Raw genomic sequence first — 25,645 nt, forward strand, 5'->3', positions numbered from 1 at the left:
TTTCCTCCATCTTCTTCCTTACATCAATAAGTATTTATTTCCAGGTTATAGACCCCTTATTGGATGGGGGAGGGGGGCTCAGTGAAGGCCAGAACGGGTTTTTCATATTTGTATTTCACTTTTAGAATCTGTGACAGGAGGCACCTAATTAGGCTTTGCCCACTTGATCCTAAGAACCCTATCCCAGTGTGGCACAGTGCCCAGGTATCACCTGTGGAACAGCACCTCAAGGACCTTCTGGTGGCTATGTAGCACCCATTGGCCAGCCAAAGCAGTAACCTCTCCTCCATTAAAGCCCACAATTTCCCCCAATCCTTGTCATAGGCAGTCAAGAGTCTCAGAGACAGTTGTGGAGCTTAAATTCACATTTTAATATTGGTGGTCACACAAGAGAGACCATACAGAGTTCATGAGCCTGTTCTCAGGCTCACTTACTCCCTCCCCAGGAGAGAGTTTTGCTGCCCCATACCCAATGGTCTTTGTAAAAATATCAGGAGAAAGAGAAGGAAGAAGTGTGCAGAGGTCAACTCTGGGTCGAGCCCATCTGGGCCCATCTGCTACAAAATGGAATGTTTCTCAAATGGAATGGTCAACTCTTTTGCGGCAGCCTCATCCAGGAACCAGCAGAGCCGCCCGGTGTGGGGCTGCACAAGTGCAGCAGGAAGTGGATTCTCTTCGTCACCTTCCAGGATGCGCTGTTTCCCCATCCCAAGAAAAAGCTCGTGAGGCCTAAGCCCACCCCCAAGTCCCATTCATTTCCCAGGAGAGGGAACCACGAGGGCACCACAGGATCCTCCCCCTGACCTGGATCGTTCAGACGTGGGGATCGTAGGACATTGCCATACCAAGGAACTTAACTCTGAACAGCGCGTCTGTTCTCATCCTTCTAGGGACATCCCACCAACGGGTGTCCTCCCAACTCCCTCTCCTCATTACTATCGCAGAACCCAAACTGTGACTGTTACCTTCAAAACAGCCGCTTTGCTTTCTCCAGTAGCCACAAACACGACCATTCGTGCTGCGTTCAGTACAGGCAGAGTGAGGGTCACCCTTTCAGGGGGTGGCTTTGGAGAGTCGCTGATGGGGGCCACAATCTTTTCCTTTTCCTAGGGGAAACGAGTCCAAATAGCCAGAAGAAAGCAGATGGTACCAGAGGAAATAATCCACAGACCTCAAACAAACTCTTGAGTTTGGAAAGCTCCCAACCCAAGCACGCCCAGAGCCTGTAAAGGGGCTGATCAACTTCAATCTTGTCTTGGTGCCCCAGGCATCCTGGAGGTCACTGCCCAGCCTTTGGCGTAGCTCAGCAGATAAGCCCAGATGAGTCCAACTACCAAAGCTGGCTTACCTGCAGGAGGGGGTGATCGGGGAAAAGGGAACATGTGTGCCCGTCAGGTCCGATGCCCAAAATCAGGAGGTCAAAAACTGGGATCGTGTCACCCTGAAAAGCCTGAGGGAGAGAAACAAACACAAGAAGGGCCAGCCCCGCCTCAGTCAGATGCCCAGCCCAGCTCTGCCAAGTGAGAGACTCTGACTCAAGGCCTGTGGTGTCCCAGGAACAGAGAGTGCGGGAAGAGAAGAGCTGAGGTGCTTCTAAGTTTCCTGAGTCAATTTTTCTCTGGGGGCCCGAGAGCATGTCTCAGATCTCACATGTGAGACTTACAACTCTGCAGACTGGGGTCTGTGCAGTAATGATGCCTGTTTTACAGGGAAGGAAACCCTCAAATGGGGCAAAAGAACTTGTCATGGGGCTAAGACCCGACAGGGGCAATATACACATTCCTCTGCACCACAGCCCACCCACCATCCAACCCACTGACACATCTGGCCTTTGAGGGCCAGGTCAAGATGAGGGGATGTGGGGCCCAGGCAGGCTGTGCTGCTGTGGGCGACCTGGTCATCTTAGTCTTTATCAAAGAAGCAGCTATCAGTTCTATCTATCGTTTCCTTTCCCCAGTTTATTTACTTCAATGGTTTAGATTATCCCCTCCTTTATGTATCTTTTTGGGGGTTTAAGTTGTTTATTTTCGAGTTTTCTTAACTGCATTCTCAGCTCACTGATTTCCTTCTATTTTGTTAAAGCATATTTTTCATACATTTAATTTTTTTCTCTGAGATCTGCTTTAGCTACATTCCCCAAATTTTATCTTATCAATTTCATTCTCTTTCACAGTTATTAATTATTATGATAATTTGATTTTTAACCCAAATATCCTTCAGAATATCATTGTTAAATCTTAATTCCAATGGAAGGTCTTTTTCCTGGCTACTTTTAAAAATTACTGTTTGGCATAAAAACCATGAAATTAGCTACTATATTTTTCAAAGTTTTAAAAAGGGGGGTGTTCTCTTGAGATAATCTGTGGATTTAAGCAAACTGTATTTAATTTGGCTATTCAAAAGTTTTGGGCAGTCTTTTTAGCTTTTTTCCTATAGTGTGGTATTCTAGGTTTTTTATTTATCCTGTTCTCCTAAGAGAGTTATGATTTTAAAGTTAACTCTGTACTTTTAAGTACTCAGTACTTGTACATCTATTTTTTTAAGTTTCAAATATAAACTCCTGGAAAACAGAGACTGTTTCCCAGCATCCAACACAAAGCAAGAATTTAACAGATGCTTGCTCATTACAGGTTTGTTGGTTTGACTTTATGTGTACTTTCAGCTTTTATTTCTCTTTTACCAAATTTTCTTCTACTTCTGCTTTTTAAAAAATTCCAAATCTGTATTTTCCCATTTGAGAACTTTTATTCTTTTAAGAAAGATTCACCACCATATTTCCTATGGGGCAATACCCTACTGGGGAAAAGGGCCAAGATCCAATCTGGATCTGAGTAAAACTAAACCAAAAATCGAAAACAAAAATAAAAATCAGACCACATAAGTCCCCGAGTTTCTCTGAAGTACCTAAATCCAAAGAATTAGTATGGAAGCAGGAAGTAGGTTGCAAAAATCTCTGGAGAGTTGTTCTAGGGAAATTTGTACAGGGAGTACCAGGGAAGCAAATGGTTGGTTCAACTTGTTTCCTCAAATCCCTGAAGTACAAGTTTACAAAGTTATGTGCACAGGTTAGGTTTATACAAGCGTTCAATACTGAGTAAGATCTCTAGTACATCAATTGTCTAATGTCTAGTATCATGATAATTGTAAGATGATTTTTTTCTTATCATTTTGTGAATTCTATACTAATTATTCCAGATTTGGCTCATTACTTTATTTCTTTTGACATCTGTTGGCCAGGATCTTGTTCCTTACCTGCCTCATTACTACTGAATTTCAGACTGCAAGCAATCATTTTCCCATTCGTACCCATGTCCCCAAGCGGTCCCCTGAGGAAAGGAAGCCCAAGAGAAAGAACAAGAAAGGTACAAGGGCGTCCCCTGGGTTCCCCCTGCCATAAATCCCACTACTCACTTCTTGAAGTTTCTCTGCGTAGTCTGAGGCAGCCTCTTCCACTGGGAGTGCAGGGTTAATGGTGATTACCTGGCTCTCTGGGATAGGCAGTTTGGAAAGAAGATGAGTCTATAGCAAATAAAGAAAGAAAATTCAGTTTTACACCCACATTCAAGACACAACCACTAATGTCTAAGCTTCAATTCTCTGTTTCTCGACAGTGGTCACAGTTTATCTCTCCTCCACTCCTGCTACCCCTAAGGTTTCCCACTTTCCAGGCCTAGATGTACCATAGATTTGGCAGTATTCATTTTGCCTTGAGATGAAAAAGTTACTATGAAAGTAACTTCCACAGTTTACAATCTGGTCATACCTAAATGAATAAATTTAAAAGCATTCATTAAGTGTTTTGTGCCAAGCACTGTGGATAAAATAGGGAAAGTGAAAACAGTCCCTGCTTTCAAGAAGCTCTAACTCTAAACTAGGGAAGAGAGGATAAAAGAGAGTTCAAGGGCAGAGTTCATGGAATTTCCTGCAGTATTAAGAGAATGAGGAGGGAACAAAAGGCCAGGAGAGATCCAGGGTCCTTAGGATGAATTAGCAGGCCAGAGAAAATGGCAGGAAGTGGGGCGTGGGAGTGGAGATGAGAATGTTAGATCTAGAGGACAGAGGCAGCAAGTAAAGGCCTTCCATCTCATCTAAAGGATCTGAGTTGATGACTTTAATCAGGGTGAACATTGAGGCTACTCTTTCTAGGATTAGGGAAAGGGGAAAGAGAAGGCCAGGATCACAATCCCTTTCTCCCCAGGAAAAGGCTGGCCTCTTCATGGGGCCTGAGAAGCCCAGATATGGGCAAGAGGGCAAAGAAAAGGCAAAAGCTCATTTTGGTCTTTTAATGACATCTATGGCTCACCCCCATTCCCAAACTCAGTTATGCTGACAAGGTCATAGACTTAAAAATTATTCTCTTCTCCTAAAACTCCTTCTCCTCCCACAGGCCTAGGTAAGAGGCAGAAGTAGAGGAGAAAATGGTGGAGGATGATGTTAAAGGCTTATAAAATCAGAAGAAAGGTTAGATGAGGAAGAGGGTAGAATAGGGGCTTCTTGACAAACCCATGATGTCCAGAACAGTGTGTCTAGAAGTAGGCTGATCATACAAACAACTTATATTGGGGGGAGGGAGGAAGGATGATTACTCCATCTCTTTTGGACTGAACACATTGCAGATGTTCTGGGATCAGAACTCAGGAATATTAGAAGATGCCAAGAGCTGACTGCAAGTGATTTACAGCTGTCTTAGGCAATGCATCAGGAAATACTGGAAAGAGAAGATGAACAAGCTCTAATCAGTGGCTCAGCTGTTCTATATCAGCACAAGTATATGGCTTGGTGACCAAAGAATGTATTCATCAGTTATTCTGACTACTAGTGAGACAACACTGGCACTTTCAGACAGAGCTGGACTGATAAAATTCACAAAGGCCCTGCCATAACCAAGATCACGAGGTGGGGTGTGAAAAGGAGTCACTCTGGGGTGAGTAGAGGGTGGGCGAGAAGAGTGTCTCTAAGTACAATGACCATGCATGGCAATTTATGCTAGGGTGGAACTGTGTGCTCAGGTGGTAAGGGTAGGTTGGATTCAACACTGGTGAACTCAACAACTGCTCTCATACCATTACACAGCCATCGTAGTCTGGGAGGGTCCAACGCAATTTTGGGTACCCCCAAAGGCAGTGTCTTAGATGCACACCCTGCTTCCCTACATCACCCTAGGTAGGTGTGTCTCACCGCTCAGACTAAGTCTCCACAGAAAAGCCAGCCAAACTCTTAAGCACTCTACCGCTTGGGTAGGGATGTTACATATCGGGTCCTGACATGTATTATGTCAACAAAATTCTTAGTTCATTTTGGAGTCAACAAATCTTAGTGATTGAAAACCTCTGCTAAGTGGACTGTCAAAAGTCTTCTCGAGTCTCGAACTTTTGTACATGTATAGTAAAATTAATACCAGGCTATACTGGTGAGGGAAGGGTTGGTTCGATAGTCTTCTCCATGAGATAGAATAACAAAGAAGCTATTTCTCTACCATGTGCAACGCTAAATTGTAGAAGTTCCATTAACGCTGGAAAAATAACCTTAGGGGTCCTCTACTTACCCAACAAAAGAACAGAAGCTCTAAATACTATCTGGAGCCAAGGCCACCAACTGACTGTAATATAAATTAAAAGCCTGAAGCCTTTAGAAACATGACTTCCAACTGTCCCCACAGCCCCGTCCCTAAAAGCCTCAGGAGACTCGTGCCGCACCGTCAGACAGCAGAGGACTGTCATTTGGGGAGCCTGACAACGGCATCCTATCCCGTGGGGCCGTGGTCAACAAGTGCAGGTTGGGACATCTACAGGCTGGGTCTCTTTCTGAAATCAGGCTCTCGCTAAACAAGCATGAACCCGCAGGGAAAATCCCGGCTAGATGCCTCCTCCCAGGTGCAGAGGAAGGCACGGGCAACACTGGGAGCAGTGGGACTGACTTTGGCTTCTCGCCGCGCTCCCTGCCAGGCGGAGCGCTGACGCGGTGGGAGGGTAGCACCCTTCCCCCGGGCAGGTACAGAAAGAGCATCGCCCTTCAAAGGCCGTGGCTAGGAACGGCCTTCCTGGTCATAAGCAAGCCGCCCTAGTCCCCGGGTCCGGCCCCCAGGCCCCCCACCCTGCTCTCACGACGCGCCAGTTCCCGGGAAAACTCATTTGCTGGGCTCTGGAGCTCTCCTGTGCGCGGCCTGGCGGAGCGGCCGCTTCAGTCACGCGGGGCCGTCTGCGCTCCATATTGCACGAAGGCACCTTGCCACCAGCCTTCGTGCCCCCGGGCAAAGCCCTGCCCCCGTCCCAGCCTGGGCCTGGAAGGACGCGTCCAGGGGCTGCCTGCAGGCTCGCGTCGGCGTCCCGGGGCTCCGCGCTCAGGGGCTGGCGTGGGAGGGTCTCGGCCTAGACGCCCCCAGGCGGGCGCGCCCCCCCCTCCCGTCAGTACTTGACAGGGAAAGCGTTTCATAAGTGCCTTTTTATGCCTGCCTTAGGACCCCGAGACCACAACCCGCCCCCTGGGTCTCAGAGACCCCCGAGGCCATCGCTAAGACCCTTTTTACCCCCAGGGCTGCAAATCCGTGGGCTCCCCGCCCCCCTTTTAGGGCCGGGCCCTCCCCCTCTCCCCCGTCCCGCCCGCACCCGGTACAGGCCGAACGTGCTGTCCGCGTGGTCAAAGGGCACGAGGCGCTCGTCGCAGAATCCTAGCGTCCAGTGCGCCGGGGCGGCGGGCCCGGCGGAGGCGGCGGCCGCGGGCAGCTCTTGGGCCAGCAGCTGCACCAGGCTCCCTCCCGAGAGCCCGAGCGAGAAGCGCGCCCCATCCCCGGCGCCCCCGGCCCCGGCCCGGCTCTGCGCCGCCCGCTGCACCACCAGTTGCGCCAACGACACGCCCAGCTCCTGCGGGCTCGGGAAGACCGAGATGAGGCGGGAGCCTGACCCCGGCATCGCGGCGGTGACGGCGACGGCGGCGGCGGGGGCGCGGGCAGGGGAGCCGGCGGCGCGCGGCGCGGGGCGCGGCCTCGGCGCCCGGGCGGAAGTAGCTCCAGTTTGGGCGGAAGGGGCCCCGCCACGCTTGCGCACTGTTAGCGGCTCCTCCTGGCAGTCGGTGCGGCGCCCCGGTGTGTCGGGACGCTGAGCGGGCGTCCATCTCTGCAGCTCCTGAGAGGGCCCCGAGGGTGGTCTCTCACCCTCATTTAACGAGGGCTTGGAGGCGCACTCCACGGGACGCGGGGCAGAGCGCCTTCGAGGGGCCACTCCTCCACATCGCACTTAGCCCGAGGCTCGTCTCCCTGCCGCCTCCCCCCACCCCGTCTCCTCTGCTCCGTCCCCTCCCAGTCGGTGGGCGCTTTCCGAATAAAGTTAGAAAAGCAGGCCGAGAACCCAAGAGGATTCTAATAGCACAAAACCCGGAGCTTCACCTTTTTTTGTCAGAGCTTTTTCTCAAGTTTATTATTTTTTTTTAACTCAAAACTAAAAAATAAAATTGCCATGCCTGAAAACACTTGCACGAAATAGCACGTACTCATCACCAGCCTGAGAAGCCCTCGGTCATGAGCCGGTCGCTAGCAGGGCGTCTGCACGGTCACTACCAGAAGAGCCAAGCGTGGGCTCCTGAAGTAACTGGCAGCAGACTGGGAGGGGGGCTTCCCCTGGGGGTCAGAGATCAGATGTAGATTTCCAGTTAACTTGGATTAAGCACAAACCATCTCTGTTGGCCTGCGGCCTCTCAGGCCCGTCCACTCTTGTCCACAGGAGCACTGTCCCCGCCGCTCACAGCACTGAGTAAGGGAATGGAGGCAAGTCCACTCCTGAAGCTTAAACTTGAGTTAAAAGTGAAGTAAGTACTGGAACACAGTGACTTAATGACGGAGGGTTCCTTAAGGCACAACCAATAAAATGGGCAGGAATGGTCCCCTCTGTGCAAAAGAGGCATTGACATTGTAGCCCTGTCTGGGGCAGTATATGGTTAAGGAGCAAAGAAAAGGGGAGAAATGACCCTTGCTGACTAATTCTGGCTGAAGCAGGCCAGAGGAGACAGGGCTTTCTGGCAGCTCCCCGTACCCTGCCCCGCTCCACCACCCTGGGTTCGTCAGGAGTCCCTGAGGCCTGGGAGAAGAGCCGGACCCATCCAAACTCAGTATCCTATGATGGGGAAACGTCCAAGGAACCACATGGGCTGAAATGCTTAGAACCTTGTGGGCCTCTTGGCTGCAACCCAATCTTCAAATACTCCAGCAACCCTGAGGATCCTCTGCAGGATCCTCTTCAAGTCCCGTCCAACTTCAGCTCCAGCTTGGAGTGGAGCCTGGACCTGAGGGAAGGGTCAGGGAGGGGCTTAGGAAGCAATTTTGATAAATCCCATTAGGCCAACTTATGCCCTCCCCCACCACACCCATTCTTTGAGAAGGAGACTGGCTAGATCCAAGGGCAGGGTAGGGCAGGGCGGGGCCATGGTTGCTGTCCTCAGTCCCATCCATCACTGCCAGGGGAAAAGAGGGCAAGGGATGGGGCAGCAGGCTCTATTAAAGGGAGAAGGCTCCTGTGCAGATGCCATTGTAGACATTTTCATCCATGGGGATATATCTCCCTTGCTTCAGATCCAGGAAGAAGAGTCGATCTGATGTCTGATGCAAGTCAAATCCTTCTCGCTGAAGCCGTGTTTTCTGGATCTTGAAAGTTCCTGTGGGATATGGAGGAAACAACTACACAGCCAGCAAAGGATGATTTAGAACAAGACCCCCACAACAGGGAAAGGCCCTAGAGCTAAAGAAGTCACAATGGTATGAAGCGAAAGGTATGTACCTGTCGTGTCCACCTGAGGCAGGAGGCGTAGGAAGATGGGCCGAGCATAAGGTGGAAGTACTCTCTGAAGCTCCTGGTACAAGGCGTTGGGGTTCAGCGTAGCATGGGGGTCGGCAATAGCAGCCATTCCAGCCTTGCCCTCCACTCCTACAATGTGGTTATATGCTGAGAACATTCTCAGGCCCTTAGACTTCTTCAGGCCTTTCAATCCCCAAGTTTTCCCCAAACCACTTCCCATTTCATCTTCTTTTCCCAACTCTCACCCCAATCCTATCCCACCCGGGCTCCTTGCCTGGCACATCCACCCCATAAACTGCCACATCAGTCTGGCCCAGAACACGGCTTAGGACGCCTTCCACCTCAGTTGTGGAGACATTCTCTCCACGCCAGCGAAATGTATCTCCACTCCGATCCCGGAAATACATGTAACCAAGTTCATCCATCATTAGCACATCTCCTGTTGGGGTGGAGATAGTAAAGGTGAGCAACTGTGGAATACTGCTGGCCACCTTATGCCCAAATCCCTGTCCTAGGTTATTCAAGACTAGTCTCTATTGAGGGTACCATTCTCAGGAAGTACCAAAAAAGTAGGTGGGACAGTATCTTGGGAGTATATAAGGAAGCAAATTAGGGAGAGAGAAACAGTTCCTGAGAAATGGGTACGACTTAAGGAGTACATGAGAAGTATATGGGTTTAAGAGGTACCTCTTCGATAAGTTTAGCAGTACCTGACAGGTAGGCACTGTCTCCTTTCCGGAACACATTATATGCTATCTTCTTGTTGGTTGCACTCTCACTGACATACCCATCAAACCGGCGAAGTGGGTCTTGTTGATTGATTTGCCCAACTAGAAGGCCAGGCTCTCCTAGGAACCAGAAGCAAATGTCAGTCATAGCATAGATCTGGGATTTCGGGCAAGGGGGGATGGTTTAGTACACGAGATCTTCACTGGGTGTTAGAGTAGATACTCCCCTTTTCCCCCTCACCAGGCTGGCAGGGAATGCAGAGCCCCTGGGCATCCCTCAGCAATTCCATTGTATCCTCATTCACCTTCACCAAGCGGATTGGGTACACATTGGGCAAGATCCGGCTATTGAAACCACATGCGCCCACCTAGGCCAAATAGGAGAGAAAATGGGATGTCTCAAGCTGAGTAAGGAAGTTGGTGGTGGGGAGGGGAGAGGGGTTCTGTAACCCACAGGCACTGGACTCATCTTTCATGCCAGAGTTAAATGTGTTCACAGTGACCTGAGCTCTCTGATCCTGCACATGCTCCATGCTCATGACCAGTCTTGCCACCACCACCCCCTTGGTTCTCACATGCCTCCCCAGCTCCTTCTTGCCCTCCCCACCTTTCCATCTAGGTTGGCAATGCTGCAGTTGCACTCAGTTGCCCCATAGAATTCTCCAATCTGCTGGACCCCAAAACGGCAAGTGAACTCCTCCCAGATGGCAGGCCTGAGTCCGTTGCCCACAGCTAGGCGCACATGGTGCTGGTTCTCTGCTGGGCGCACAGGCTGCTTCAGAAGATACCGACAGATTTCACCAATGTACTGCACCACCTGATTGGAGGGAAGAAACAGGAGTAAAATTGTTGTGGCAGGAGAGAGATATCACCGGGGACACACAGCATAGGGCATGAATATGGCACTAGAGATGTGGCAGGAACAAAAAAGTTAAGATACATTATTTATCGAGGAAGGGGTAGCAAACATGAGGGATTCTACATTCTCAGCCAGCTTGGTGAGGGGGAAGGAAGGGAACATCTTCTCTAGCACCCAGTGAAGCCCCAAACCTGAACAGACACTCTCAGAGAAGAACAGTTGGCAGGATCCTTAGAGATCATCCAGTCCGATGGACATTAAGCCTCCATTTGGTTATTTCTAATGCCTGGGAGTTCATTAATTTACTCAAATCCTGTTCTTTTGTCTTCACTTGTTAAAACAGCAGTTCTTCATATTGAACTGACAGATCACACAAGTAGCAGAGTCAAGATTGATTTTTGACCTTTCTCTAATCAGCTTATCTCACTACACAAAGACAATTGCTTCTGAAATGATGCCCTTGTTAGGAATCAGGTCATTTCCCGTTTCAAAAGACCATCAATTCTCAATTCTGATGGATGTGGCTCTTTTCAACAGCAAAGTGACTCTAGCCTTGTAATGGATGTAGATGGGCCATCTGCACCCAGAGAGGACTATGAGGACTGAGTGTGGATCACAAAATAGTATTTTCACTTTTTTTTGTTTGCTTGCATTTTGTTTTCTCATTTTTTTCCCCTTTTTTGATCTTTTTCTTGTGCAGCATGCTAATTGTGGAAATTTATATAGAAGAATTGCATGTATTTAACATATATTGGATTATGTCCCATCTATGGGAGGAGGTGGGGAAAGGGGAAAAAATTTGAAACACAAGGTTTTGCAAAAGTATGTTGAAAATTATCTATGCATATGTTTTGAAAATAAAAAGCTTTAATAAAAAAGATCATCAATTCATTCCTTCTTTCTTTAAGTATTATGATATTCTTCAGTGTCATTATGTCCAGAGCTTTCCAACCCATCTAAAAGAATTCATGAATCAGCAGTATAAGCCTTCTAGGTATCCAATTCTCAATCTCAAACTATTTTCAAAAAATGTTTTCGCCATCCTCTGTCCTGTCTGCCTTTGCACTGAAATCATCCAGTATATTAAATCAAAGTATATGTATACATAATTTGGAGAGTTCTGTCGAGTTCTTCATAAAGTTCTGTATTATTTTACTATCTGCAATAAAGGTTGGAACAAAAGTGATATTGTCTTCATGGGGATGTTTTCTTAATTCATTGTAAGAACCCCAACCTATCCCATGAAGTTATGTTTTTTGTTTATTTCATTTAGGTGTATGCTTAATCCAACTTTGCCAACTCCTTCCTTTCCTTCTCCAAGGAGAACCATCTTTCCTTTATGTTTTCTGGTATAATTTTCTATCATTTTAAAAAATATTAATGGACCAGTGATATGGCTGTGAATCATGGAATACTTCAATGTCTAAAGACTTTAAAGTAAAGCTCATCCAGAGGGCAACTGAGAGGTACATAGTGGATGTGAACAGGCTCATTGAAATTGAGGAATTGGAGGACAAAAGATATCATCACATAAAAATATGACCAGATAAATGAATATAATGAAATATTACTATTCTTTAAGAAATGATGAGCAGGCTAACTTCAGAAAAGCCTGGAAAGACTTAGATGAACTGATACTAAGTGAAGTGAACAGAACCAAGAAAACATTGTACATAGCAACAAGAAGATTATATGATGATCAACTGTGATCGACTTGGCTCTTCTTAGCAATGAGATTATTCTAGGAAATTCCTATAGACTTTTTTTTTAATTATAATAACCTTTTATTTTTCAAAATACATGCAAAGATAGTTTTCAACATTCACCTTTGCAACACTTTGTGCTCCAAATTTTTCTCCCTCCCTTTTCCTTTTCCCCTCTCCTAGATATCAAGTAATCCGATACAGGTTAAACATGTGCAATTCTTCCAAAGATATTTCCACATTTATAATGATGCATTAAAAAAAATCAGATCAAAAGGGAAAAAAAATGAGAAAGAAAAAAACAAGGAAGCAAACAATGGACCCAGAGAGAGGACTATGGAAACTGAATATGGGTCACAATGTAATATTTCACCCTTTTTGTTGTTTGTTTGCTTATTTTTTTTCCTTTTTGATGTGATTTTTCTTGTGCAGCATGACAAATACAGAAATATGTTTAGAAAAATTCCACATGTTTAGTCTATATCTGATTGCATGCTCTCTAGGGGAAAGTGTAAGGGGGAGGGAAGGAGAAAAATATGGACGTTGAAAAGTATTTTTGCATGTACTTGGGAAAATGGAAGGAAGTAAGGCCTTCAGCATATTATATAAATGCCCTATGGTGGGTTTACAAGAGATAACACAGAATGAGAAGGTTATATTTAGTAGGATAAAAAGCCACTCATTTGACTGGATTGGGTTTAGCTCTCAATTACTAGGGGAAGTACAACAAAGAGATCATAACTCTCAAAAAATCCATCATTTATGTCAACAGAAATATAGCTCAGTTGCTCAAATAGTATGCCATCTTGGTCATTGGAATGTATAATTCCAATAAAAAGATCCAACAAGTAAACTAATATTTACAGGCAATCTAAGAACTGGAATTCTTAGCATCTTCTGTCCCCCCTCCATCACTGGCTGACAAAGCTGAAAGGAGCTACCTAAGACTGAAGAACATTTTGTATTATTTCTTTTCTTGAGTTGTAATGGTCAAAAAAATCCTATTTAGTAACCAATGTCTGACAATGACTGATTAGACAACTGTCCATCAGAATAGTTGTTCAGCCAGTTCTGAATTCATTTAACTATCCTGTTATCCAGTCCACATATCAAGATAACAATTACAAGAAGATGCGACTTTTTAACATTCTAGGTACTGGAAGAGATCTTAGAAATCTTTTAACCTTTTATCCAATACAGCAATCCCTTCAAATGCTTTAATGAGATAAAGAAACCTAACAAATCCATCTTCAAATTACATTAGTTCAGCATGACATGAGGAGATAGGAAACACACACAGTGATGGTGTGGTATCCAGGAACTAATCTAACTTTACTTTCCTATTACATGTAGGGATGGAAACAGTATGACATTTGCTGTATCTCACTTCAGTTGCCTGTGAATGCAAAGGAGCAGCCCTGGCACCTTTATGTTATGCTACAGGGTTTAGTGACAAGACATAAGGCAGGAGAAAACACAAAATGGGGACTTATAGAATCTCAGAGTGGAAAAGGCCCTGACAGGTCCAACTCTTAGCCAAAACACAAAGCCTATTTTTGAGGCACCTTTCAACTTCTGCTTGTCAGAAAAGGAGACATTACAGTGTCATACTTGACGACAGTTTGGAGAAAGCCATGGGTATGCAAATACAGTACTTGTAGACTAGCAACTGAAGACAAAGAAGCATTTTAACAGCTTGACCTTCAAAAAAAAAGAGGTCTAGACCTTTCCCTTCCCAGAACAGAGTGTACTACTACTTTTCAGCGAGATTATCAGATGACTAATGAGAATGTTCAAAGAATGGGTTTGTCAGTCCTCAACCTAACTGTGTATGTGGTCTCCCAACTTCACATTACTTCACACCTCTGGTCCTCAGTTTGCTATCTGTAAAAGGAGGAGGACATATTGATTAAAGGAAGGATGACCCAAGAGGGCAGTCACAGAGCCAGGGGGTTGGAAGTCTCAGAGGCCATCTCATGCAGCTGTCCACATCTGACCCTGAACGTGACACATGATCCTCAAGTCTTTAGCTAGAGACCTCTAGGTGAGTCAGAGACAGGGCTTTCCCTTTGGGGCAGCTCTAGTTATTAGGAATTTTTTTTGACTCTCCAGCTTCTGCCTATTTTCCTAATTCTGCTCTATGAGGATGAACAGAACTCATCTAACACCTTTGCCACAGGACAGCCTTTCAAATGTCTGAAAACAGCTATCAAGGCTCAGACTAAATGTTCTCTTCTCCAAGCGAAATTTCTCCAATTTCATCAGGCAACCTATGCTCACTTGGCCCTTCACCAACTGGTTGTCTCCTTGCTCACAGAGAGCCTTCCTAAAATGTGGCACTGAACTCAACTTTCTGGTTGTAATTTGACCAAGGCAGAGTAGAACAGGAAGGGAAAGAGGAAAGGAACCAGGACAGACTAAATACCTACTATGTGGTAGGTAGTATGCTCAGCCTTCTTTTAGCATAGCCTACTATGACATTAGCCTTTTGGATCACTAGATTATTCTACTTTCCAGGGAAACAAAGCTGGTGAGAAAGCCAAGAGATCCTCAAGATCAGGGCCTTGGCCCCTGAAGTGCTGAGGCAGATCGTGAGGGGCTCCAGCCGCAGCTTCATTGGGAACATTCCCTGGGAGAGCTTGAAGATTTCTCTTAACTTTCTCCATACCTGCTTCAACACTTTGAGGGTCGGGACTTTCAGAGCACTCCCTCTGCCGGCACAAGCTACGACCCTCCCCTCTCTCCCTTAGTAGGTAGTCTTCCACAATCTGTGGCTAAAACCATTTATGACCTGGTGGCCAATCTTTTGGTGATGAAGCTCTCTAGTCTTAGGCTTTCTGGCTTGGTAAGATCTGCCAGAGCTTAAGGGCAACTAGGTGGTATCATAGTGCATAGAGGGCTGGGCCTGGGGTCAGAAAGACTCATCTTTCTCAGTTCAAATCTGACCTCAGATACTTACTAGCTCTATGACTTAGGCAAGTCACTTAACCCTGTTTGCTTCACTTTCCCCATCTGTAAAATGAGCTGGAGAAGAAAATGACAAACCATTCTAGTATCTTTGCAAAAAAGAATTCCAAATGGGGTCATGAAAAATTGGACAAGACTAAAATGACACTGAGGAAAAAAGCCAAAATTTATGTTCCATTGGCAAAGCCTTCAAAAAGCTGGCACCTCCATATTATAATGAGACACTGGGAGAAAGCTTTAAAAGAGGAGCCTTCCTTATGTTAATTATTTTATGCACTGTCTATTTTCTTGTTGGTCCTACAAAAATGAAAACCCTTAAAGTCCTCAAAAGGACTGACTACTTGTTTGGAGGAGAACTGAGGAAAAGCAGAGAAGCCTCACTGCCCTTCAGGAGGGAAACCATGGCTGGTCGGCAATAAGAGGTATAGTAATTGAGAGAGGAGCTGGTGGACTGATCCCTGGGCCAAATGAAAAAGTCCAATCCAGGACTACCCAGGATCCCTAGATGTTGGTATCAACAGGTGGTCCCAGGTGCTGACAAGGAAGCATAGAAAAAGCAGGGAGGGATGAAATGGTAGTAGCCATGTGCAGAGGAGATGGAAGAGACACGAAGGCATGAGCAAAGAGTACTGGGGGGTTAACAGACACAGTAGAGAGAGTTGGTCGGGGACTACATGGGCACCAGCCTGTTGGGGACACTGACCGTGCAGTTGTACTTGATGCAGTCATCCCAGAAGCGGCTGGCCGAGAACTTCTTCCTGATGACGACTGTGAGCCCATAGAGAAGGCACTGCCCCACCCCCATGATGTTCCCTGCGGAGAGACTGGGATCAGGCTTCAAGCATCATCAGACCTCCTGCTCACTGCCTTCCTCCCCCTCTGTCCAAGCTCCACTCAGTGGTGAGCCCCACTCCTTCTGTGTACCTGCTGAGTGGTACAGAGGGAGACAATTGTAAATGATATCCGAGGGTTTCATTCTGTAGGCATGGTGTCCGAAGGCTGCAATTCGGTAGTATCTGGATGAGAAAGGGGAGGCGAGGCTGGAGGATGCCTGGGGAAGATGTGGAGAGGACTAAAGGGTGGAGAGCTATGGAATAGGGAAAGGATAAGGCTCATGCTTTGGACCCGAGATCGCAGGGCAGAAGCCAAGATGGATGTGGGTGGAAACAGAGTTAGAGTTTGGGGAGAAGGGTAAGGATTGTATGGAAGGGACTGAGGTAAGAACAGGAGGAAGCAGAACTGATAAATTAGGAAAGTAGTGAGGGCTTAAGTAGAAAGCACAAGGGAAACTTGGGTGGAGCAGGCATGCATCCCTGGCTACAGACCCTTACTCGGTTTTCGGTCCCACCTGCTGTGTACTACAATCGCAGCTTTGGGCATCCCTGTAGTGCCAGAAGTGTAGATGTAGAAGAGACGATCTGGAAGGAAAGGGACGTTTTAGGGGTGGGAGGGGCCAGAAGCCCTTTGGGACTGTTGGTGGAGGTGGGACTACGGGGGTGGAGGAAAGAGAGGGAAAAGGCAAATAGAAATAGAACAAAACTAGAGATACCAGCAGGGACTCTCGGGGAACCCCAGAAACCAGACTCACCATCCATCCCTTTATGGGGCACTTGCATCGGGGGTGCTGTGGAGGCCTCACTCAGCATGGGATCAAGAAGGTGAGTATCAGGGGTGACACCTTCTGGCCCAAAGTCCCCTGAGCAGAACTTTACGAGGTTTTTCCCCAGCTGTATGCTCACTTCAGAAATAGCTGGAACACATGAGAAGTCTGCCTGTTAGCCCCAACCTGGTCCACCTCGGGTCCATCCGCCTGAGAACCTTGGCCTGAAGGCATCTTGTCCCCGGGCACTAGTTCTTAGACCCACTCCTCAGTCCGACACACCCCTTACCCTCAGTCAGCAGACATGTTCCAGCTCTAAAGCTAGAGCTGCTTTTTAGGCCCAGCCCCAGACCTACCTGCAAGTCCTAGCTTACCAACATGATTGTCGGCCCCGGGCTACAGACATACCTGGACAGGCATGTAATTGTCTTTTCTCCTGAGCACAAGGCCCTCCCTTTCCCTTGTCTAAACAGTTCAGCCAGGGAAGGCTTTGTAAAGCTGGAGCTGCTCAGTCTGGTCCAGGCAGCTTCCCTTCCCCCCCAAGACCCCACTGACCCCCAGATACCACCACTCATTTGTCAGTTGGGCCATGGTTTCCCTCCTCCTACCTCTAAAAGTCCTCCCCAGACCACAAAAGCAGGCTTTGTCTTGTTACTGTGGGGCCGGGCCCCCTGCACCACCCCCAGTCTCACCGGCTGCCAGCTCCCCCCCAAAGATCAGGGCCTTGGCCCCTGAGGTGCTGAGGCAGAAGGTGAGGGGCTCCAGCCGCAGGTTCACATTGAGCAGGGCAGCCTCCACTCCTGCTTTGGCAAGGCCAAGCCACAGTCCTACAAACTCGGGCCGGCCTTCCAGGAACATGGCCACCACATCGCCAGACCCGAAGCCAAGCTGCAGGAACAGGTTGGCCACGGCGTTGGAGTACTCATCCAGCTGCTGGAACGTCCACTGCCTCCCACTGACCGCGTCCACCAGGGCCACCTTCTGGGGCTGCCGGGTGGCCACCTCCTGGAAGATGGAGGGAATGGTGTGCCTGGCCTGCTGGTGCCGCCGGAGCTCATAGCGCACACTGATCAGCACAGAGAGACCGCTGCAGGGGGAGAAGAGACCAAGCGGAACCTGTAACAGAAGCCGGGGCAGCAGCTATGGAGCCCCCAGCCTGGCTGCGGCGGACAGGCAGAGCGCAAGGCAAGGGAGGGTGAGGCAAGGGCCAAAAGCACGCATTTGCCATGGGACTGGAGCAGCCTCCGCTTCAGTTTTTTCCTCTGGGAATTAGCTCATCTTGTGAGAGTAACGAGGCAAGTAAAAGGGAAAAGGAACCCTAATATTCCAACAGAAAGCAAGTTCCTTAAAGGCAGAGATTGTCTCAAATTTGTTGCTGTACCTAATACAGGCCCATATAGAAGGCATTTAAGAAATACATATTGATTGACCCACTGAACAAGTTTGGGTAGAGAAATAAAATTTTAAAACTGTATATAATATCTTATATTTTGATTAAAATGTTTTGATATGAAAAATGCAAAAATGTTTTCAGTACAAGATATATACTATGTGGACAAATAGTACCTAATTAGTATATTCCTAGTTCCACAGGGAGATCTTTTACTCAAAGAAAGCTTCATAATATAATTTCTAATTACATACAACTCAAGGTATTATGTTCATGTAAATCTCAGAGAAGAGTCTTACCTTGAGGACTAACCTTCTGGGACTCACAAAGGCTCCTTTATAGTTTACTTAGTATAATTAAAGATGTCTTCTCTTGTTTACTTAGAACCCATTCAGTCCAGAAATCCAATTAAACTAAGAGGTATATGGCTCTGGTTCTCATACTTTGTGTCTACAGAGAACAAGCTTCTAAACTACAGTACAGGGAGATGAGAGGTGTCATTCATTCAGCAATCTTGACTCTCTCTAAGGATGTGTACATGGTTAAGTCCTCAATTCTTTAAAAAAAAAAAAGTCATGGACTTAAATGACTGTTGAATGATAGGGGATGAAGTAGGTCTGACCAAGAAAGAGGAATATAAAGATGAATGCAAGGAGGAGGAGGAACAGGAGAGTAGAACATTTTTACCCAAATAGTCTAGAAGACATTGTGAAAGATAGATTTCTGAGAACTGAATAATGGTGTTTCTAGTTAAACCAAAGAATATAAATGTTATATTGGGGATATGTACTGTTCTGACAGATGCATCCCCAAATACAGGATTAACCTGTTTAGCAGGGGAATCCATGCTACTGAGCTTCTATAAATACAACCACCAATGATCACTCGATTTTCTGAGATAGTATGTTGGTAAATTCCTATTTTAAATGGTCATTATGTACCCTTTTTTTCTCTTTTGAGTCATAAAGAACATACATTCCCACTTACTTCAATGTGTGTAGAAAACATAAAACTAGAGCAAAATTTCTAGCTCAATGACTGAAATAAATAATACCATAACTACTGAGAATGAGGAAAACAGCAAAGGAGGGCTAATTACAGGAGGGATTGAGATGGCAATCGGGGAGACCATGTCATGGGGAGCAAAAAAAAATTTTTTTTAAAGTCCACAAACTGATTAAATATTTGATGAGGGAGAATCAAGTTTTAAAGGCCCTGAAAGAATAAATATACTCTGTGCTGTAACATGAGCACTCAGAGGGCTCAGTTATTTTGGGAGACCTAAGGAAACTCCCTTGCCTTGCCTCCTCCCTCCCGCCCCCCCAGCTTCAGCTCTCCCCTGGCATTAGCTTCCCTCTCACTCTGTTCACTCTCTTCTGATCCTTCCCCTCTGCCCTCTCCTTCCCAAGTCCTGCCCTGCCATCCCCTCTCCTGCTGCCCCTAACAAGCTCTGCCCCAGCACCACTTCTCCTCTCTGCCTTTACCCCTTTCTTCCTTCACCCCCAGCTCCACTCATTTTAGCCCCAGGCCAAGGATCCCTGGAAGCACAGAGGAAGCAGAGGGCCCAGGAGGGGGAATGGGTGGGGACACGAACTCATGCGAGTGACTTGCAGGCAAGGTCCTAACTTATGGGGTTGGGGCCCCTTGCTCTTTGGGGAAAGATGCAGTATCTGCAGCCCGTGTTTCTCTCCCCTGCCCGAACTGTTTGTCCTCTCCTCGCACCCCTTCCCTTGCGGCACCCTATGGAGGGCCAGAGCTGCCCGGAGGAATCTGGGGGTGGGTTCTAGCTGAGGACAGCGCCTGTGGTGTCGGGGGTAACCACTTCAAGCCTCAGAGTCTGGCCTTCTTGCCCCTACTTGGGACTGCCCTTTCACCTCCCTCCAGAGGGAACAAGCCTCTCTTCAGATCTTCACTCCCAGTCGGAAGGGAACCATCTGCTAGCATCAGACTCCCAGGGACTGCCTACTCTCCTTTGTAGTGGATAAAGGGACCTTTCTCTTGCTCACTGGCCCAGCCCCAGACGTGTTTCACCCTCCTAATCTCTTCTTCCAAGGACAGACTCCATTTTGAAAAAGCCACGGTGTCTCCGGGAAGATATGGGAGACAAAGCAAACCCTGCACATCTCCCCCAATGGCACCAACTTCTTGCTGAGCTAGATTAAGTCCCTAGATTATGTAGGGGCGAGAGAAGCGAGACAGATTCAGACAGAGCGAGTTGTACAAACTGCTCCCGCTCTATCAAGGCCATGGAGCTAAGCTTATGTCACAAGATATCACAATGCCACCTCCGCCTCCTGTACCCATCACCACCTCCTCGCTTGCCTCAGTGTCCCCACTGCTCCTCACACAGCCCTTTGGTACCTCACATTTCTTCACTTACAAAAGGTCCCTTAGTGCTGTCTTGAAAATAATGCGCAGGAAACGCCAACCACCGGTGCCCACATAGACGGTCAGAGCAGCTGCCAGACCCCAGGACCAGGGCAGTCCCAGGAATCGGAGGAAGCCCACCGAGGCCAGAGAAGCGGTACAGAGACCTGCAGCACGCATCCTAGGAGAGATGGTGAAGAATCATTACCCTACGGCCATAACTGTGGGAAGGAGTGGGGGAGAGGAAGAGAACCAGTAAGGTCAGGGAACAGGTATCATTGGATCAGAGGACTTAGAAAAGGCCTGGGAGGCAATGGGATAGAGGAACAAGAAGATGCAATGAAAAAGAGAAGGAGAAAATTAGAGAGACAGGAGAATCATGGGAGGCGGGAGAGAATGAGGGAGAAGTAACACAACAAGCATTGAAGTGAGGGAAAGTTCAGGGGAAGAGAGGGCAGGGAGAGTGAAAGAAAGGGGGAAGAAAAAAGTGATAAAGGAAAGGAGGGAGAGAAAGAGTAAGGGGAGAATGACAGGGCTAGCAGAAGAGATGGGAAAAAAGGTAAAGAAGTAGGACAGGAAGAAAAAGAGGGAAGAGTTGAGGGAAAGTCAAAGAAGGTATGAAGAGAGTGAGGGGAAGAGGGGAGAATGAAAGTGGGGAAGAAAAGAAGGGGAAAACAGATGGGGAAACATTGAAGGGAGAGATGATTAGGAAGGAGGCAGTGAGAGTGAAGAACATGGCAAGGAAAAAGGAGGTGATAGGGAAATAGTGAAGACAAAAATGAGGGGACAGTGGAGGATGGAGAGTGAGGGGGAAGAGAAAGATGGCAAGTGGGAAAAGTTGCATACACAATGAAGGGGGGACAATGAAGGAGGCAGCAGGGAAAGGAGAGGAAGGGGAGAGTAGTGGGTGAGTGAGTGGAGGCAAAGAGGGACAATGGGGAAAATGGGTTATGAGGGGCACTAACGACAAGGAAAGGGGACAATGAGAGAAGACAGGGATGATTTGGAGAAGGTTAGGGATGGTACAGTGGCCTCTGAAATCTGTGTTAACTTTTTTAGTGACTCCTGGGATGGGGGGAGGGGCAGGAGAGGGAAACGAGTAATTGGAGGGGGTCTTCTTTTGGTTCAGCTTGGAATATTTTTGGTCTTTTCTAACTGATTTAGTCATGCCAAATCATCACTAAATCATCAGTATCACTGATCACTGATACAGTGAGGGCACAGCCAGGGGGACAGCAAGGAGAGAAGAGGAAAAGGGAGAGTGAGGGAGACTGTGAAGGAGAACTGTGAGGGGGCAGTGGAAAGGGCCTGTGAAGGGACAGTAAGAGAAGCAGTGAAGAGGATGAGCAAAAGGGCAGGGAGGAGGAAGGGAAGGGACACTGGGGGGTAAGAGGAGGGATGTGGGAGAGCAGGGAGAGGGAGGGAGGACAAGGAGGGAATAGCTTAAAGGGACACTGAGGGGAGAATAAGAGGGATGTGGGAGAGCACTGAGAGGGGCAGTGGGGGGAAGCGAGGGAGGACAGTGAGGGGATAACACATGAAGGGGATAATAAAAGGGGCAGTGGGAAAGGAGGGAGGGCGGGCAGCGGGGGGCCAGCGAGAGGGAACAGTGAGAAGGAACAGCAAGAGGGGCAGTGAGGGCAGTGGGGGGAGGGGGAAGAGCGAGAAGGAAGGGAGAAGGAGTTGTGAAGGGACAGTTAGGGAGACGGAGAGGGGACAGTGGGAGGCACCAGAGGAGGAGGAGTGAAGGGGGGCGGTGAGGAGACAGGAGCTTCTGGGACACGGTGACCTCGGAGGTTCTCTCCCGGCCGAGGGTGACCGCAATGGCTTCGGGGGGCGAGGGTGCGGGTGGGATCCACAGGGGGTTCTTTGGAAACTGGAAGGGAGCCCAGCGAGGGTGAGGAGGACCGGGGCGGGGGTGGGGAACAAGGGGAGGATGGGAAGGGGCTCAGTGAGGGAACAATGAGAGCTCTGGAACAAACAGTGGCACACGCAGTGTCACACACGCCGTGTCCGCGCGCACACACACACACAAACACGCACGCGTGCACACGTACCTCACTCCCTGGTCCGCCCCCAGGCCCCCCACCCTCTCCCTTCCCCCTCTTTGGCTTCCGGAGGTCCGGACCATAGAGCACCTGGGGGGCCAGAGAGGCCGGTTCCGAGATCCGGCGGCTAGAACAGCCATCCCGCAGCTACCCTTCGTCTCCATGGCAACCCGCCGCCAGGCAGGCGCCGAGGGGGGAGGGGGCCTCTCACGTGAGCTGAGGACCGGGGCTCTCGCCAGCCCCCTCCCCCTTCCCCAGCGGGGCAGAGACGGAGACGGAGGCCCGGAAAGGACGTTTACGCGACGTCCCGGCCTCGGGCGGCGGGGTCCGGTCCCCGCGCGGGGGTCCGGGCTGCTGGTGGCCGGCACGCCGCGGGCGGCCGCCCCCTAATGCTGGGAGAATGAATGAGCCCGCGTTGGCGGAGGTGTGTCCGCTTGGCGCGTCCGGCCTCGGCCTCACGGACGGACGGCGCAGAAGCGTCGGGCCCCTCTCCCCGCCCAGCGCCCCGCCGGGCTTGGGTAAGTCCGTCGGCCTCCGCCCAATCCGCGTCCTCCTCCACCTCCCTGAGCGTGCCACAAGCGACCCCGGCCGCCCCCTCTTAGAAAACGCCCCAAAGCGGGAGCCCGGGGGCGGCGGAGCCCCACAGGGTCTGCGGGCGAGCGGGGGAAACGGGGCTCGACTTGCACTCATGTCTAACGGAAAGGAAGCGGGACTGAAAACCCTCCTCCCGGCTGCCCCTGGGTCCGGGCCCGAACCTCCCGGCGGGAGTCACCCGGTACCCGCTTGGGAGCTGTGGGAAGGGGGAAGCGTCGTTGCCACGGGGAGGCTCCCGGAGACCGGCTGCCTCCGCCCCGGCGTCGGTCACAGGCCGAGACGATGGCCGGGAGCATCGGGGCGCGTGCTCACAAGCTGTCTTAGGGTTTGGAACGGGGAAAGGGCCCGGCTCCGGGCTAGCCTGGGCTCTCTCCGGCCCGCCCCTCGGCCACGCTCGGGGTAGCCCCCGGGAGTCGGGGGCGCCCCGGTTCTGGACCACTCACCTCCTAGAAGCCCCCCGCAGCAGCTTTCATGGAAGGTCGGGCGACGGGAGGCCCCCAGGCCCGAAGGCAACCCCAGCGGCGACCCCTGCCCGAGCTACTGCCTGGATCTCTGGCCGCTGCCTTCCCAGGCGCGCTCCTGCTGCACAAGGCCTCCGAGGATAAGCAGCGCGGGCAGCGGCCGCCCGGGGACCTCAGAGCCCCCGCAGAGGAAGCCTCGGCTTCGGCCGAGGGCACGCGGAAAGCTCCATCCCTGGCTGCCGAGCGTGTCAGCCCGCTGAGCAAGGGCCCAATCTCGGCTTCCCCAAACAGGATGCAGGGACGGCACCGGCGGACGTGGCCAGAAGGCAGCTCTCAGATTCTGCTCCCCGGATAGCCCGGCTGCAAGAATCGCCCCGCAAGCAGCTCCGGGGATGCTCTCCTAGGCATCGGGGAGGGGGAGGGGGCCCGGAGCACCAGCCCCAACTCGGGGCGCCGCCGGGCCTGGAAGAGCCACCGAAACTGGCAGAGCCTTCCCCAGCTCTCACTCCACAACTTCAAGTTCTCTGGCCAAGTTCCTGCGCTCCTCTCCCCCAACCCGCCCCTACCCCCGCCCCCCCAGCTCCGCCCCCATCCTTTGGATGCTTGTTTTCAAACAAGATCTATGACCTTTCCCCCAGTTCCCCTTCCGGGGGAGGCAGCCTTGGCCTTGGTCCAGTGCCCTTTAGAGAAGGGGGCTGACAGGCACACACTTTGTAGCCTCCTATTGGTCCCTCGAGTGTGGGCAGCTTAGCTTGAGGGAGGGGGGAGGGGGGGGAATACATGGAAACTGTTGTACCGAGTGCCCCCTCCTCCCCCGGCCTCCACAAAATAGCTCGCCCAACAGCCCCTCCTGGCGGCTTGAAATTGTAGTGCTCCTGTGCTGACCCACAGCCTGAGGGCCAGGAGGGACTGGTCCAAAAAGGTCACCTAGAGCAACCCCCCAGTTTGTCCCAGTGATGGGCCCACAGGCAGTAAGTGAGGGACAGAGGAGCGCTGGAACTTGGGCCTTGTGACTGAAGGCACAACTCTCCATTCTCTTCCAAAAGCCCTGCGGGCAGCCCCTTCCCAAGCCCCCAACCGTTCCCCCCAGCCCTCACCACGGGTTTGCTGATGTTGTAGTCATGGGCATACATGTTTCCCCCCGACCGAACGTAAGGCCCCGAGATCAATCAGCCCCTGAGAAAGCGCTTGTCCTGCGCTACGCCTGGTGATAGAGAGCAAGCCCCTTCCCCAAACACTGTCCCTGTCCTCAAAGCTCCCATTCTGAGGGGCAGAGAGCCGTTGGGAGCTGGGAAAGGCAGCCTGCAGAGGGAGATCTCCAAGCTGGCTGGAAGGAAGCCAGGGATTCCCAGAAATGGAAAGCCTTCTGGGCCCGGGAGGCCACTAAGGCAAGGGCACGGACTTGGAGCTAGAAGTGTCTCGGCGGCCCGTACAACCCTTGGGGCTGAGGTTAAGTGAACTGGCCTAGGAATACCCACTAGACGGGAGTATTTGAACCCAGGTCTTTCGCACTCTTATCTTCAACCGCAGATGGAATCTCCGGGGTGAGGAATAGCAAATAAACCAGTAAGGCCAGACCATCCAGGGTGTGAATGAATAATGGGTATGAAGCCCGGAAACATCTAGGGCCAGATCATGAAGAAATTTAAATGCCAAACAAATGAGTTTATACTTGATCTGGAGATAACAGGGAGACATTGGCGTTTGGATGCTTGTGGGGAACGGCTGGGGGGGAACGGGCCTGGATCAGACCCACAGTGTAGGAAATCATTTTGGCAGCTGTGTGAAGGATAAATTGAGGCAGGAAGACCAATTAAAATGTTGTTATAATCCAGATGAGAGATAATGGCTATGTGAGTAGAGAGACTTACAGGGTGTGAAAGATGTTATGGAGATCAAAATGGCAAAATTTGGCAAATGATTGGATCTGTGGAATGGGACTGAGGAATGAAAACTTAACACCGAGTTTGGGGAGTCGGGATGATGAGGAGAATAAGAGTTTGATAGTATTAGGAAAATTTGGGGGAGAGAGGTAGGCTCTGGGGGAATGGTGAGCTTAGTTTTAAGGATATGTTGCAGCTGAAGTTTCTGGAGACAGATGAGTTCAGTTTTGGCCATGTTGAGTTTTAAACATCCATTTTGAAA

The 25,645-nt window shown here is 49.6% G+C and overlaps 2 protein-coding genes across 4 annotated transcripts; both read right to left on the reverse strand.

Annotated features, from left to right (window-relative positions):
• Positions 1–350: 350 nt before the first annotated feature.
• Positions 351–6,963, reverse strand: PGLS (6-phosphogluconolactonase). The gene is made up of 5 exons (XM_031947473.1): positions 6,606–6,963; positions 3,412–3,519; positions 1,349–1,450; positions 966–1,106; positions 351–695 (listed from the first exon to the last, which is right to left on the reverse strand). Exons 1-5 carry the CDS (start codon positions 6,906–6,908, stop codon positions 558–560), a joined length of 792 nt encoding a protein of 263 aa, XP_031803333.1. The 5' UTR covers positions 6,909–6,963; the 3' UTR covers positions 351–557.
• Positions 6,964–7,390: 427 nt separating this feature from the next.
• Positions 7,391–24,058, reverse strand: SLC27A1 (solute carrier family 27 member 1). 3 transcript variants are annotated; one of them, XM_031947471.1, is made up of 13 exons: positions 23,483–24,058; positions 20,411–20,578; positions 17,333–17,727; positions 16,629–16,790; positions 16,389–16,458; positions 15,965–16,056; positions 15,744–15,853; positions 10,119–10,328; positions 9,753–9,879; positions 9,494–9,631; positions 9,058–9,222; positions 8,766–8,912; positions 7,391–8,643 (listed from the first exon to the last, which is right to left on the reverse strand). In XM_031947471.1, exons 2-13 carry the CDS (start codon positions 20,575–20,577, stop codon positions 8,486–8,488), a joined length of 1,941 nt encoding a protein of 646 aa, XP_031803331.1. In that variant the 5' UTR covers position 20,578; positions 23,483–24,058; the 3' UTR covers positions 7,391–8,485. The 3 variants fall into 3 exon arrangements, with proteins under 3 accessions (XP_031803331.1, XP_031803330.1, XP_031803332.1); XM_031947470.1 differs by lacking the exon at positions 23,483–24,058 and adding an exon at positions 22,536–22,683; XM_031947472.1 differs by lacking the exon at positions 23,483–24,058 and adding an exon at positions 22,455–22,508.
• Between the last annotated feature and the right edge of the window lie 1,587 nt (positions 24,059–25,645).

Source organism: Sarcophilus harrisii, chromosome 1, assembly GCF_902635505.1.
Source record: "Sarcophilus harrisii chromosome 1, mSarHar1.11, whole genome shotgun sequence".
NCBI lineage: Eukaryota > Metazoa > Chordata > Mammalia > Dasyuromorphia > Dasyuridae > Sarcophilus > Sarcophilus harrisii.

Excerpts from the sequence above, each read along its gene's own strand:
- PGLS (XM_031947473.1), bottom strand. The coding sequence starts at position 6,908 with ATGCCGGGGTCAGGCTCCCGCCTCATCTCGGTCTTCCCGAGCCCGCAG. Across the intron at positions 1,107-1,348 it reads CCGATCACCCCCTCCTGCAG|GAAAAGGAAAAGATTGTGGC; the intron begins GTAAGCCAGCTT and ends CGTTTCCCCTAG. Across the intron at positions 696-965 it reads GCAAAGCGGCTGTTTTGAAG|CGCATCCTGGAAGGTGACGA; the intron begins GTAACAGTCACA and ends ATGGGGAAACAG.
- SLC27A1 (XM_031947470.1), bottom strand. The coding sequence starts at position 22,609 with ATGGAGACGAAGGGTAGCTGCGGGATGGCTGTTCTAGCCGCCGGATCT. Across the intron at positions 16,459-16,628 it reads GCCCCATAAAGGGATGGATG|ATCGTCTCTTCTACATCTAC; the intron begins GTGAGTCTGGTT and ends CTTTCCTTCCAG. Across the intron at positions 8,644-8,765 it reads GCCTCAGGTGGACACGACAG|GAACTTTCAAGATCCAGAAA; the intron begins GTACATACCTTT and ends CATATCCCACAG.